The sequence below is a fragment of the Acinonyx jubatus genome, chromosome B2, assembly GCF_027475565.1.
Source record: "Acinonyx jubatus isolate Ajub_Pintada_27869175 chromosome B2, VMU_Ajub_asm_v1.0, whole genome shotgun sequence".
NCBI classification, from domain to species: Eukaryota; Metazoa; Chordata; class Mammalia; order Carnivora; family Felidae; genus Acinonyx; species Acinonyx jubatus.
Window position 1 is genome coordinate 105916232 of NC_069385.1, and position 16067 is coordinate 105932298.

A 16067-nucleotide genomic window follows, 5' to 3' on the forward strand; every position below is an offset into this window, starting at 1 on the left:
AAATTCTCTTTCACATTCTTGAAGCAAAAGTTTTTAAACCATCAACGTTTGCAATGAATTAATATTCTAGAAACCCGCAGTCCTTGGAGACACTATACCTATAAAGAATTTATAGAAAACAGCAGTGAACTAAAAGCCCTTAACTTTGTAGGCTACTATGTACTTCATAGTCTTTCATCTACCATCACCTCACTCTTGAATTTTCTGCCAATTTACAATCTTTTCTCACAAAGTTTTGTCTCACAGAACATGTATAATAAGGCACATGTGTAATGTACATGGACAGTCATGAAGTTAATATTTTGTAAGGAAAAAAGACCCAAAGACTATATCTTTTTTTCTTTATTAAAGAAATATTGGAGAGAGAACACAGAATACCTACTTTTTAAATCATGTTTTTGAAGGATTTCAACACAATAAGCTTATAGTTTGCTTGATATGTTATAGTTGCTTGTTATGTTTGAATACAAGCTTTGTATTTTCAAAAAGGGTCCAGATATCTTATCTTTTGCATATATTTTCTCACCTCAGGAGCTTCCCTGAGTGGACCTCCTTATCTCAGCCTGTTCCTCATATTCCAGGGGCTTCTGTGAGATACCTGAATGAGGCAACAGGATATAACTCAGTTCCAGGGATCTCTTCTACTCTTTCTTTAATTAACTCATTATCTTTTTCTGATCTTTTTGCTTCGTGTGCGTGTGTGTGTGTGTGTGTGTGGAAAATCATATTTACTTCCTAATTATTTTAGGTGCCCAATAAGCTCCCATTCTATATCTTCAGACGCCATAAATCCAGAGTCACCCCCTACTACATGGATAAGGATCTGATCCTTCTCCAAGAGGGAGGAGAAAGAGACAAGAAGATAGGAAAGGAAAAGGGGAGGGGGAAGGACTAGAGACCAGAAGAGTGTCATCCATGGTGAGATGGATTCTTAAACAGCTCAGCTCTCTGACACAGGGGAACCCCTGATTTATCCCCCAGGTCCCCCTGCCTAGTGACCTCTCTCCATCACCCTCTCCCTTCTGAAAAGTAAAACAGCCTTTCCCTTTCTCAACATACTCTTTTGAATCTCCTTTATTCCTTTCACATCTGCTCTAGAAATTCATTTAGACTTGATTTTTTTCCTGTATAAAGACATTTGGCTGTGGTGTGCTCTGTGCCCACTGATACCAGTGGCGCCCAGTCTTGTGGCTCATACTACCTGAGAAGGTCCAGCCCCAAACATAATCCACCACATTCGGGAAAAGCTGGGTCTTACTGTGCAGAATAATGAAGTACCTCATAATTTGCAGCTTGCTTAAACAACTTTACTCTGCAACCTTCTTTACTCATTAATTTTTTCATTTCTTCTTTCTGTCCTTGATACTCTTTGTTTCTCAGTTCTGGTCTACTCCTGTTCTAGGCCTTTCTCTCTCTCACTGTCTCTCAGTCCTCAGGAATAGAGGAAGGTACATATTTGGAGAAGGGAAAAGTCATTGGAATCTTTATCCAAAGCTGAAAATTAATTTTCCCTTCCAATAATGAAAGCTCAGTTTCACATACTTCCTTTTAAGTTTAAAAGGATAAGTGTAGAAAGGGATTGCTTTCCCCATTGGGAGACAGGCCAACAAAGAAATCTTCATCTCACTAAAAATTTCCAGAAATCTGTACTAGCACATTCTTACCACTGATAATTGTTATACGGTTATCTGACATATAAAACCTGTTATGAATAATAGTAACTATTTCAGGACATTTTATCCACTCTTACTCTCTCTATTTGAGATGTACAGACTTTCCCCAGTGAATATAAGTTTCTCTTGGGAAGAAAAGAGCAATTTTGTAAATATTAGAAAATATTTCTGGAATAAATTAGAGGTATAATTTTTAAAAATTGAGTTTTTGAACACTGTTTATCCTATTGACGTTTTTAAAATTCCTGAAGTGAAGGCATGGATGTAAGATAGTTTTTCTCCACTTTGGAATATTGTAAATTATTGATTAGTTCTCTTTAGCTTTGTCTCTGTTCTCTAAAAACTGATTTTTTTTTTTTCAGGAGCTTATCTAGAAGTCCCTGGTTGAGAAAACTCATTTCCTACCCTCATTTTTTTTTATCAGTAATTGATGTCATTGCTTTATTATTTTTGAGTAGAAGTTTTAGAAATGCTGTATTTTTTTCAAAGCTGTTGTATAATTTCCCTAAATAAGTCTAAAGTGAACGCTAGCTTTTATTACTTAATTTTTTGTTTTTAAGCAAATTATGATGAAGTTTGGGAAGCAAATTTCTTGATCAAATTTTGGTGGGAATCATTGCTCAAGGTTATGAGATCAGTTTCTTTATTTTGCAGCCTAGACCTCATGTATTTTTATCCCAGCCCCACCCTCCTTCATGTGTACTGTGACCTTTTGCACACACCTTAGCTCCAAATATTTTAAACAAGCTGCTCTATGAATATGCAAAGACAACATTTGCAAAGGATCTCCCAGCATAGAAAAGCAAACAGAACTAAGAATCCATGCTTTCAAAAGTATGGAAAGAAGTGGTGGGATGAGTAGCGATGCACTCTTTAAATTGCTGTGGAAGTTTATGTTTGCTCTTCGTCATCTTTCCATATGTCCCTGGGCAGTAGATGCACCTGCTTTTCATTGTGGAGAAGCATGGAACCCCCTCAGTCTTCAGCCCCGTTTTGCAGTCCCACTGTCTGAATCAGACGCCTCAGAATTATGGCTCAGAAGGTCTGAAGGACTTAGCGCGTGCCTACTCTTCCCCTCCTTTTCTGGATTATTTCCTCCAAGTTGTTAGTTAAATCTTTACGTAATATTATTCCCGAGCTATAGAAGCAGGGTGTTTATATTTTCTGTACTTATTCACTTACTGTTTGGGGGGTGTGTGTGCACGTGCGCACGTGCGTGGATGCTTGCGTGTGTGTCTAAGTAAGGAGAAGGGGCTTGAAATATTAAGGAACAGAGGAGCCACATCTCAAAGAACAACTTACTTTCGTGATTCTATTTGAGTCATGTTCCTTTTTATAAGCCCAAGAAATCATGGTTTTATGATTAATTTTGGAATTTAAGTTGCTTTTCTTTCTGCCTGGGTGAGTCCGACTCATCCCTCCAGGCTTAGCTGAAACTCCAGCCATAGGAAAGAGGGGACGAACACCCTTGCCACCTAAGTCCTTTCTTGGGAAGCTAATATCATAGTCATTTATATACAGATATTACTTTGCGTCCTTGTGTCCAAAATCCTTTAGGGAGACTAGTGACTGTGTCTTTCTCATTCCTTCCTTCTCTTTCTCCTCTAGGGGAAGCGGTGGGTCAAGGTAAGCCAGGGCAAGGGCTTTCTGGGTGGGTATCGGTTTGAAGACAGCTCTGACACGTCCAACGTTGTCTCCGGGGACACATTATCTCTGAGGCTTGATAGCTGGCAGGTAGTTATGAGGGATAAATGAAGTGGTCCAAAGTACTTGTGACATTAGATGATCAGTAATTAGTATTATTCTCTTCCTATCTCTTTAACAGCCTCTAGGCTTGGCCTGGCGTAGAACAAATATGAAGCAAATTTATCTTGAGTGAATTAATGGCTAAAGTAATGGAATTCTAATCTATGACGCATACTTAAACAGATATGATTCACTGTGCAATAACATGCTTGCCATTGTGCCTATGGAATCCCCAAACCATATATATTTTAGAAATGGTTTCCCGTTTCTGAATGCAAAATCATCCTTTCTGTTATTTGGTTTCAAATGGCCTAAGATGTGGTTTGACCTTTATTGCATGTATGCCAAGAACTTAAACAGATGGTTTCTGAATTTTACCCCAACCCCCCCATAACTTCCCTGGTTGTCTTCTGTACTGGTCCCAGTCCCCATTAGGCTCTAGCTCTTTTGATAATTACCTTGGCATTCTTCCAGTGGAGTCTTCTATTTTTAGAGTCAAAATGCTGGAAGAACAAACCACAGATGTGCATTGAAATATGCAGAGTATGGGTACAGAGCCATTTCTGAGAGTTATAATAAGAAAAGTCTTTAACCTAAAGATGTTGTTTGAAAACTTAGCATATTTCCTTTTCTTTTCCTTTGTCTAGTCCCAGAATACTCCCTTGTTTGTCCAGCATCACACTGGGATTTGAGAAACTAAAGGTATCTAATCAAAATATCTATTTTCCGAGAGCACTCTACAGTTCTCATACGTTTTTGTTTGAAAAGTTATTAAAGAAGACAATATCAGTCATGAAAACAAACCTCATTTAACACCTCATGAAATGGACAGTCTCCTCTTGGAGGACTGCAAAATGGGCTGGAAGGCAGGAAGGTTTTATGGGATAAAGAATAAAGAACAAGGAAGAGACAAATAGAAAATATCGGTTAGGGCCACACAGTCATCCTTCTCTAGGGTGAAAAGAAACAAGGAAATAATAAGTACAGAGTTCAGACCTGGCTTGGCATTTGGGGATTGGCAGACGGTATACTGTTTTTCTGATCAAGTGGAGCATTTGCAGGGATGTGAAAGTTATCTAAGTCACTGATGTAGCCTGCTGAGCAGAAGTGGCTCCATCTTGGGCCTCAAAAGTTCTTTCAACAGCTTATATATCACATTAGATTTTAAGTATTTTGAACTCAAAACAAACTTTTGTTTCTGTGTGATATAATACAAAGCATTTGTATGCTTTATCTTTTTTAATGTTTAAAAAATTTTTTTTTAATATTTACTTATTTTTGAGGCCGAAAGACAGAGCATGAGCGGGGGTAGGGGCAGAGAGAGAGGGAGAGAGAGAATCCCAAGCAAGCTCTTTGCTGTCAACATGGAGCCCAAGGCAGGGCTAGATCCCACAAACCACGAGATCATGACCTGAGCTGAGATCAGGAGTAGGAATGTTCAACTGACCGAGCCACCCAGGCACCCTAATTTTGCGGTTTACAGTTCACTTAGTTTAATAAGGTTACTTAATTTAAAGGTTTTTATTTATGCATTGTTTTATTTGATTAAAAAAAATTTTTTTTAAGTTTATTTGAGAGAGAGAATGTGCGCATAGGCACACACGCATGAGTGGGGGAGGGGCAGAGAGCGAGGGAGAGAGAATCCCAAGCATGGTCTCCCCACTGTTAGCACAGAGCTCAGCGTGGGGCTCGAACTCACGAACTGTGAGATCGTGACCTTAGCTGAAATCATGAGTCAGACACTTACCCAACTGAGCCACCCAGGCTCCCCTTATTATTTTTATTTTAAAGGAGCTCAGAAAACCTCACTATTCCTTGAATCCAAACATTTTAGGCCAGAATTATGCCTGTCTTATTATAGGTGGGTCACTTTGGAGTCATGCAAATCTGATTTTAAATACAAACCCTCGTCCTTGGTAGTCATCTATCCTCAATTAAGTAGAAAAAATATTTTTCTGTATCCTGTAGCTGCAGTAATGTAAAATACAAAAAGAAAAAAGAAAAAAAGAGGGATTGTTTGTCCAATGTAGATTCTCTAAATAGATTTTTAAAGAGAAACCATTTTTTTTTTAAAAGAAGATTTAAAATCTGAGTTGTAGGTCACTGCGAATTTATTTGTAACATCCATTTGCCAGGGGCCATCTTGGTTTTCAAGATAAAAGTGAAATTGGTTGGAACCCCATCCTGGTGTTCTAGGAATACTTGCAGGGAGGAAGGAGGGAGATGGCAGAGGTGGAAGCTTGTATATCTTGTAGTTTTCTCTTGACTCATGGTTCTTGCATTTGCTGGTTTCTCAATTTACATTCTGTCTTCCCTTCTGCATGTTTTGCCTCTTTTTGGTATTGCCTTGCCTCACTGGACATTGCCCAGATCTTTATTTCCCTGAGTGTACCCTTAAGGTTATTTCTTAGCAAACTTTGCAAAACATTAAAAATACGGAACAAGGAAAGAGAAAATGATGTCGCAGCCAGAAACAACTTAAAATTGGATACTTGACATACAGTTGAATATTCTTCTGTTCTTACAAGTCTTATCTGCCATTACCCTGAAGAATTTTCCTGGGCTTCCTATCAGGTAATCAGTCACCTGCCAGGTAGCTGGGTCCCTTCTGTTCTCTCAGATCTCCAGCCTTGTCTTACTTACCTTGAAGACTCCACTAATTCCAGTCCCTTCTTCCTGAGCAGAGCCACAGACTCTCCCTTTGTTTGACCAAGGACATTCAGGCTTTGTCCCACAGAGCTTCATCTTTTAAGGCATGCCATTCGTCAGCGATTTAGTTTTCTTTCCTCCTTTCTTCGTTTTCTTTCTCCTCTTCTTTTTTCCTCCTCCCACCCTTCTTCCTCCCTCCCTTCCTCCCTTCCTGCCCATCTTCCTTCCTTTCTTTCCTCAAATACACTTTAAAAGAATTTTGGATCCCCCCATTTTTAATTTGCTGTGTAACATTTATTATCCTGCACTTCAGTGACTTCAAAGGACACTATTCCTGGTATATGGCCTGCATGATTTTAGTCTGTTTAAAATATTTAAATATCAAAAGTTGTAGATTTAGTTCATGCAGTTATGGAAAATGGCTGCCTTATAACCTAATTGTCAAAGCCAGTTCTTATTATCAAACTCATCAGCAATCCAGCTTGTTTTCTAATGGGAAAGATCTGTCCTATTTTTTTCAATTCAATTCAAATAAATGTGTCATATGTGTGTTGCTCTGATGCTCCCCTCACTTTTGAATTCTAATTTTAAGATAGACACATGGACAAACATGGAAACAGCTATCTGGTTTGTGTGCAAGGGCTAGTGGAGAAATGGATGAGCTAAGACCTGTCTTTGGGCGCCTGAGTGGCTCAGTCGGTTAAGTGTCCGACTTCGGCTCAGGTCGTGATCTTGCAGTCTGTGAGTTTGAGCCCCACGTCGGGCTCTGTGCTGACAGCTCAGAGCCTGTAGTCTGCTTCGGATTCTGTCTCCCTCTCTCTCTGCCCTCCCCCTGCTCACACTCTGTTTCTCTCTCTCTCTCTCTCAAAAATAAATAAACATTTAAAAAAAGAAAGAAGGCCTGTCTGCTTTTAATATTTCTTTTCTGTGTCTGCTTTACTTTGCTTTCAAGGGCTCCTTCTTTAGGTACAACGTGTTCTGTACTTGCCCTTTTGTTTGGCACTCAAGAGATTTTTATACTGCAGGGAAAACGTACCAGTGTGAATATCAAGATGACCGAGAGGCAAACTTTTACAAAGTGAGGACAAGTTGATTGTGTTAGGAGATAGGGAAAGAGAACTGAGCCACAGTTTTTTCTTAGACAGACCCATTTTAGAAGAAAATAAATATGGAAGTACCAGAAAATTGGTTTCCTTAACATTATTGTGTCCATGTGCCCTCTGTTGATGAATGTGACTTGGAGACTATTATACGACAGTATCTTTTAAACAAAAACCATTCTTTTCCTAAGAGATTATATTTTCCATGCGTATAGACACATATTACAGGATTATTCAGATGCTGTGCTAGCCATTGTCCACTTGACTTGGTTATATAAACTATCTGTGTGATAAAGGTCACACAGAATTTATGGTACTTGTAAAATTCCAATGCTGGAATAAAATCTAGACTTCTGAGCAATAGGAGGTACAGTGAGGAGCAAACAAGCAGCTTGTTCCCTTGATGCTTCTTAGTCAGGAATTAGCAAGCTTTTTCTGTATAATACCATAGAGTAAATTGTTTTAGGCTTTATGGAACAGAAGGTCTCTGTCACCACTGTTCAACTCTGCCGTTGTAATGTGAAAACATCCCTAGGCAATAAATAACAAACGAGTTTTGCTGTGTTCCAATAAAACTTTATTTGCAAAAACAGATGGTAAGCTGGATTTAGCCTACTGGCCATAGTTTGCCAACCCATGTCCTTGACTATGGCCTTATATAAGAGAGAAGAAGAGTAGGACCCAAATATATGGCTACAAGTAAGCTTAAGTCAATGATATCCAGAAGGCACTTTGGCAGTCTGATTCTGATGAAGACGGCACCTTTGTAGCTGTAAAAATGATATAATTTTGAGCCAGTTCTGAAATCCTGGGCAATCAAAACTTCAGTCGGAGTTATTTCGTTTTAGGGTTCATAGTAAGAAATGAAACCCCTTTGCTGTCTTGTACTTTCATGTGAATAAAAACGAGTGACTTTGGTGTTGATACAGTTGACCCTTGAACAACACTGGCCTGAACTATACATGAAGTTTTTGAATAAATATATGAGACAATATTGACATAGATACTGACAGATGATTCATTTCATAAACAGATGATATAAATTTATGGTATCATATATATAGTACAATATTGTAAATGTATTCTTGCTTCCTTATGCTTTTCTTACTAGCATTCTCTTTTCTCTAGTTTACTTTATTCTAAGAATACAGTATATTATATATAACATAAAATGTGTGCTATTAATTGTTTATGTTACTATTAAGGCTTCTGGTCAATACTAGGCTATTAGTAGTTAAATTGTTGGCAAGTCAAAAGTTATAGGTGGATTTTTGACTGGAGTTTGGGAGGGGGGGATAGTCAGCACCCCTAACCCCTGCATTGTTGAAGGGTCAGCTGTGCATCTGCTCAGAACTTCTGATTTAAATCTTATTTTTTCCCACTTAGTACGTTTCCCTCCATTGTCTTAAAGAGATGATTTTAAAACTGGTGATAGAAACTGTTTGAAACCCAGATTATTTGATAACATTCAAGAATTTCTTCTACTTCTTTCAGTCCAGCACAGTGGTTCTTAGAGTATGTTTGCTGGGCCAGCAGGCATCAATAGCACCTGAGAATTTACCAGAAATGCAGATGCTTGGGCCCTACTTCAGACTTACTGAATCAGAAACTTGGAGGGTATGGCCTTATGATCTGTGTTCTAACAAGTCCCCAGGTGATGCTGAGGCATGCTTAATGTTTGAGAACCACTGGTCTAGCATATACCAAGTTTTCAGTTAATTCTTTTTTTAATGTTTACTTATTTATTTTCGAGAGAGAGAGATAGACAGCGAGCAGGGGAGGGGCAGAGAGAGAGAGGGAGACAGAATCCCAAGCAGGCTCTACATTGTTGGTGCAGAGCCTGATGCAGGGCTTGAACTCACAAACTGTGAGATCATGGCCTAGACCAAAACCAAGAGTTGGACGCTCCACTGACTGAGCCACCCAGGTGCCCCTCAAGATGCCTTTTAGACGTGCAAGCAGTGCCATCAAGAAGCCAGTTGGATAAAAATGAGATGGAGCTCAGGAAGGTGATCAAAGGCAGATGATAAAATTCACCAGCCCACTGATGATATTTTATAGAAAAGTATTTGTTTGAAAACCACAGAAAAAGAATCTAGTTAGGGAAGAGAGGAAGGCCCAGAACCGAAACCTGGACTCTCCTGGGGCACATTCAGAGGTTGGATAAAGGAGCCACCTGTCATTAGCTCTGGCTTCAGCTGGTGTGGGCAGTCTGGGACTGCAATGAGGACCCCTGATCTTGTCACTTCCTACACTGAACTCTGTTCCAGCCAGCTGGATTCCTATTATGTGAACATGCCCTTACTTTGGTGTATCTAATCCTTTGTTCTGATTTTACTTCTTGTGAGGAGCCTCTCTGACATCCCCTTCACACCTGCCCCTCCCCACCCACCCCAGTGTGGTCACTGTCACCACTGTGCCTGATAGCACATTGCACATTTTGATGTGGTAACACCTACCACATGTTAATTACTTTTAGTTCTATGCCTTTTCAATCAGACTATGTGCCTTGAGAGCCAAGGTTCTTCCGTTCACGTTCATCCTCAGCACTTGGACACTGCTAAGAGGTTCTCAGTAAATATCTGTTGGGTGAATGGTTGGAAGAATTCCGCAGACCTGGTGTCCAATTAGTATGGATATGCTTTCAAACTGTAATCTCCCAACTAAGGTTTCAGGGAAAAGAATCACTTTACTAGCTATGGAGCAAAATCAATCAGGAAGGTGTGGTTTCTAAAGAGTTATTACTAAATTTTCACTAATAATAATGGTAACAATAATAAATACCACCTTATATTGAACGCTTACCTCATGTTAGACACCGTGCTAAGTTTGTGTGCCATTTATAAACTCATCAGTTAGAACCTCAGAATTCCTCATTTCAACACTGTCTGGGCAAAGCACTTACCCTTCCTTTTTTCAGTTTTAGAATTTGTTGTCTTTTTAAGTGTAGTATCTTTAAACCTTCAATTTCTTGTTTCCCCTGCAGTGCTTAGTTAGCACTTTGCTCTCCACTAAATGCCAAATAAATATTTGCTCACTTGATTTAGTAGTGATAGCTCTTGCATAGGCAATGATCTCAGCCATTTTTTTTTTTCAAATAAAAAATTTCTGATTCTGACCGTGGATTCTCTAAATTAACTTTTTTTCTGAATTAGCTTAGAAAGTCCAGGGATAGTTCAGGGAAAGTAAGAAGAAGTAAAATTTTTGTTCCATGGCATATCAAGATAGTTTTCTGATGGTAATCATTCCTTTGGTTCCCAGTAACTACTTGTAGAACATTTGGCCACATGCATGCTGAGACATTTGATATGTGCTGGTAATGCTGAGACATGAAAACCAGGGTTTGTTTGTTTGTTGAAGGGTTATCTCAGAGAGTATCCATAGCCAGTATATAGCTACTTATCTTTTGTGTCCTGGTTAAATAGCTATTGATGATGCTGGTGTAGATAATGGGAGTTTTTAAAAGTTTGGGAATGTTAGCGTAAATAGCTGTTTCTCCTGTGGGATTTCTCAAAACCTGTAATACGCTAATGTGTTCAGTGAATCACCAAGAGAATGCTAACATTTCCTGTTAATTTGGTTGGCCATAAAACGTTTTTTCTGCTTTGAACTTTGGACATCTTGCAAATGCTTCATAGAACACAATTTGGAAAAACTGTGATATTTAGGTTGTGAAGATGCAGAAGGCATACCTATTATTTTCCCATCCCTGTTATGGAAAAGCAAAAGCAAAAGTTTTGTGAGACAATGTCCGTGAAGGTTAAACAAATGGCCCCTGAGGTCACTGGTCTCTTTTTAAATATTAGGTTTCTTAGGTCTGAGCAAATGAGCAGAAGGTCTTAGTAAAGAACAGTGCTGTGTATCACTATTTCATTGTTGGAAGGTTCATCCTTTCTTGGCCCAAGAGAGGAAGCCCCCAGATTCTCGAGTCTTCACATTTTCTAGAATGGTGTCATGGATCATCTGTAATGGCCTCAGGAGATTTCTCACTGTTCCATCACATTTATACCACCTTCTGGACCCGTTACACCCACTGCCATTTTCCGAACATACCCGTGCTTTGTACAGTCTTCCTTTTGCTTTTCCTCTTTCCTTTGCCTGGACTGTTCATTCATCCATCTCCCCATGTTGAAGTTGGACCTTTGTTAATTCAGCAGTTATTTATTAAAGTCTACTCTTTGCAAGGAACTCATTATAATCATAGTTGTAGACAAAGATACTCAAAATATTTTGCTTTTCTTTTAGTTAGACATGCACCTCCCTGATTTTTTTTAAATGTTTATTTATTTCTGAGACAGAGAGAGACAGAGCATGAGTGGCAAGGGGGCAGAGAGAGAGGGAGACACAGAATCCAAAGCAGGCTTCAAGCTCCGAGCTGTCAGCACAGAGCCCGACACAGGGCTCAAGCTCACGAACTGTGAGATCATGACCTGAGCTGAAGTCGGTTGCTCATCTGACTGAGCCACCCAGGTGCCCCTGAACCTCCCTGCTTTTATATTAGAATAAAATACCAGAATATTTTACACATCACAGAACAGTTTCCTTACTTGCATGGTGTACCAGTTAACTATAGGCTTATCTTTTACCTCCTAGTAGACTAAATGCATTGCAAGAATGTCTTTTTAAAAAAAAAAAAAAACTTTTTTAAATGTTTATTTATCTTTAAGAGAGAGACAGATTACGAGTGGGGAGAGAGCAGAGAGGGAGACATAGAATCCGAACCAGGCTCCAGGCTCTGAGCTGTCAGTACAGAGCCATATGAGGGACTTGAACTCATGAACCGTGAGATCATGACCTGAGCCGAAGTCAGACGCTTAACTGACTGAGCCACCCAGGTGCTCCACAAGAATGTCTTAATTATTGCACCCTAGTAGAGCCTAACTCAACTCCTGGCCCTTACTTGGTGCTCAAGAATCTGTCAAGTTGAATGGAATGTATAGATGTCCCTATGGGTATTAGTAGAACTATAGCTTAGAAAGCCTGGTTTCAGATTTGCTTCTGACTAAGGAATTACAGATGTACTGACAGGTCAGATTTCCCAGGTAGCACCCACCTATAACTGTCCTGCAGAATGGGTTTACTTTAGAACCAGATTCGTCGAGAATCTAAGACACGGCTGGAGACTCTTATCCATGCATTGCCACTACAGTTGGGAAGCAAATGTGCAACTTGGCTTAATCAAACTGACAGTGTTCTTTTACTTTTATTAACCAATACTGTCAAAACAAATTGAAAGCTGGGTTGTTTCAAGTAATTTTCAGAATGCAAACATTTTACTTGAAATACCACTAATTAAAATGTCTAAGTGGACTGAAAGGGCCCAGCTATATTTTGGGTCATGGAAAGATTGACCCCAATCCTTTTTCAGATACCTTCAATCTAAACATAAACTAAGGTATGCACATTACATTAGGGATGTTTGGTGCACCTATGTTTAGAGGGAGAGCTCATCATTCCAGATGTAATGCATGTTCTTCATTGTCCCTTTCCTCATGTTCTTTTTGGACCTTCTGAAATGTATGATTGAAAAATCAAAAGCAAAACCAAAAATCAATCAGCAGGGAAGAGGCAGAAATAGCAAGCCAGGTGGCTTCTCCGATCTTTTACTTTATGCGTTTGAAGCCAATCCTCTATTGCTGTTTCCTTAAGTGGAAGGAATATTTAGACAAGAAAGAAAGAAAGGAGTGAAAATGGAACACCTTTCCGACGAGTACCATCTTAATCATTTGACAGCCATACGAAGATGAAGCCCAAGGTTGGATCCCAGTCCATCACCTTGAAAGAATCGACAACGGTTTAATTTTTTAGGCTGCACTGGCTCTTGGTAGAAGGAAAATGATAAAAAGAGGCAATGTGTTACTAAACATGGTATGCAAAAAGTAATAGCAATGCTAACACTTGTTGTCCAAGGCAGCGTCTAACCTGTATTAATGAGCTCCCGTGAAATCACTCTCTGGCCTCTTTAGGTCGGTCTTTTAAACAAATTTTGAAATTCTCTCTACAGGTAAAGATAAGATAAAAGTATCTGAGGATGACTTGAAGAAACTCGCACTGATCAGATGGTGTATTTTGGAAACCCTTCGTTTAAGAGCCCCTGGTATCATTACTAGAAAAGTGATGAAGCCTGTTCAAATTTTGGTGAGCTTTGGTTTGGTTTTAAAATAGTCAACCTTTGAAGGAAAAAAGGTACATATTTTGCCGTATGTCATTAGACAATTCCTCACGTTCCGTTAAGGAAACAGGTTACGGATGAGAGTTGTGCCGTAACATTTTTATTAATGTGAATATTTATCTGTTGGCAACTATTTTAGCTAAAACATAACTCTTCGATGATCATTTTGGCTATGTGATCCCACATCAGAATTAATATGATCCTATTTAGGTCAAGCAGGTGGATTGGAAAGTCTGCTGAGCCAATGGGCAAGTAATCTTGAGCAATGGGTTCAGGAATTGAGGGTATGAGGAAAGTTCCTTTGGGTAACTGGAAGGTAGTTTCAGACTACAGATAACAGCCAGGGAAACGGCGGGAAAGCTGTGGGTGATAGCAACTGATATTAGCAGTCAGCAGCTGAGTGAGGGAGAGAGGTCCTTCCTATGAGCAAAGTAGGAGAAAATTTGCAAGTGCTCCATGGCAGCTATGTTCGTGTGGCTGACTTTTAATTCCGTATTTGGCAAATCAGTCAGGCAGAACAAAAATTTTTTTTTTTTCAGAATGACTTGACAGGGCCTGCGTTATCCAGATAGATCACATTTACTCAGCTCTCAACTCTTGTTAGCTTTTTAATAATACAGTTTGATACAGTTTTTAGTAGTGGAAGACAAAAGAGACCAAAAAAAAAAATCAAAATTTTATAAAAGGTGCAGCTACACCCAAAGGAGACATAGTTTATTTAACTGGTCTTACATACATTACAGCATTCAGTTTTAGTGGGATTTTAACTGTTTATGCTTTTAAATAATCTATTAGTTACTTTAAAATACCAGTATAAAAAGATATGCTTTGAGGAGATATAATCAAACAACTTGGTGCAATTGAGTAGAGGAATGTGTTTATTACTCTGAATAGTACTGTAGTTTATACTGAACATTTGTTAAACCTTATTTATATTCTGGCTAACAGATAATTAGCTGAAATACAGAAGTTATTTGTCGGCCAGTAGGTATCTTGATTGTTAGTTCAGGTATACAGATGCTATACATGCTTTGTGAGATTTATACCTACATATTTCAGTTATTTTGGAGCTTTTGTAAGTGGCATTTAAAAAAATTTTGGTTCTCAGTTGTACATTACTTGTTTGTAGAAGCGCAGTTGATTTTTGTGTGTTCACCTTCTACTTACAACTTTGCAAAACTCAATGTGCTTTTTGGTCCTACAAGTGTTTTTATAGATTCCTTGGGAATTTTTATGTAGATATTTTATTTCTTTTATTTCTTTTTCTTGCCATATTGCCCTGACTCTGACTTCCAGCACTGTGTTGAGTAACAGTGGTGACAACAGTTATTCTTGCCTTAAGGGGAAAGCATTAAGGGGAAAATCTTCCACCATTAAGCTCGAGTTTTGGTGTGTTTTTGGTAGATGCTTCTTATCAAGTTGAGGAAGTGTCCTTCTATTTCTAATTTACTGAGAATTTTAATCATGAATGGGTGTTGGAGTTTGTCCAGTGCTTTTCCTGCATCAGTAGATATAATCATATGCTTTTTCTTCTTTAACCTATTGTTGTGATGGATTACATTTATGGATTTTTGAATGTTGAACCAGCCTTTCATAGACATGAAAGACATGTCATGCTAGGCATGACATTCTGGAATAAATGTCATTTGATCATGTTGTCTAATTCTTTTTATACATTGTTAAATTTGTTTCACTAATATTTTGTTGAGGATTTTTTGCCTGGAAGTTCCTAAGAGATAGTGATCTGTAGTTTTCTGCTTTCTTACCTTTCTTTCTTTCTTTCTTTCTTTTTTTCTTTCTTTCTTTCTTTCTTTCTTTCTTTCTTTCTTTCTTTCTTTCTTTCATACTGTTTTGTCTGGTTTCTATATCATGATAATCTCTTAAAAGATGTTTTATGCTTGTCCTGCCCTCTTTTCATAAGCACTCAGATTCCTTTCTTTACTTCTTTCCTCTCTCTTCCACTCTCTCTCCTTTCTCTCTCTTTCTTCTTCTTACTTAATTCTTTCTTTTTCTCGCATTTCCTCTTTTTGATCTCATTTTTCAAGCCTTTTCCCCTGAAACCTCTCTCCTTTTAAGTTCCCATTTAGTTCTTTAGTTCCCATAGTTCTTTACTAACTATGCCCTTCACTAAAACAGGGAGAAAAAAACCACAAGAATCTTCATATCTATATATCTATCTATATCATATCTATGGAAGAATAAGATATATTCTTCCGGTTACTTTTGTACTATCTTCTCTGTAACTTTCAGTGTGGTTTATGTGACTTCAACACGTTCTGTCTCAGACTTCCTTGACCATTGTTCTGCCTGCCTCATATATGACTGCTCCATACCCTCCTTCTCAAACTTAACACCCAGCTTGTGCTATTTCATTAGCTCAGTATGTGAGGTCATCACATGCTAATTTTATAATGAAAAAGTTTAAACTATTACATAAATACATTTTCTTGCAGACAGACCCAAACCAAAGACCTTTAGGCACATGCCAGTTTCCGATCAACATGGTGCACTTTTGAAATTGTATTCTTTTTAGCTTCTGCTATCCTGACCTTCAGCATTCCTTTTTTTTTTTTTTTTTAATATATATAATTCATTGTCAAGTTAGCTAACATACAGTGTATATAGTGTGTTCTTGGTTTTGGGGGTAGATTCCGTGATTCATTACCTACATACAAGGCCCAGTGCTCATCCCAACAGGTGCCCTCCTCAGTGCCCATCACCCATTTC

The 16067-nt window shown here is 38.6% G+C and overlaps 1 protein-coding gene across 2 annotated transcripts in view; it reads left to right on the top strand.

The window, feature by feature from the left end:
* The window catches only part of LOC106973997 (24-hydroxycholesterol 7-alpha-hydroxylase), a 93869-nt gene that overhangs the window by 46551 nt on the left and 31251 nt on the right, over nt 1-16067 (top strand). For both annotated transcript variants that reach the window (XR_008298576.1, XM_015071172.3), the window contains exon 8: nt 13173-13306. Coding sequence is in view for 1 of the 2 variants with exons in the window: in XM_015071172.3 (XP_014926658.1) it covers nt 13173-13306 (134 nt within the window). In the remaining variant the exon portion in view is untranslated. The remainder of the gene's footprint in view (nt 1-13172; nt 13307-16067) is intronic.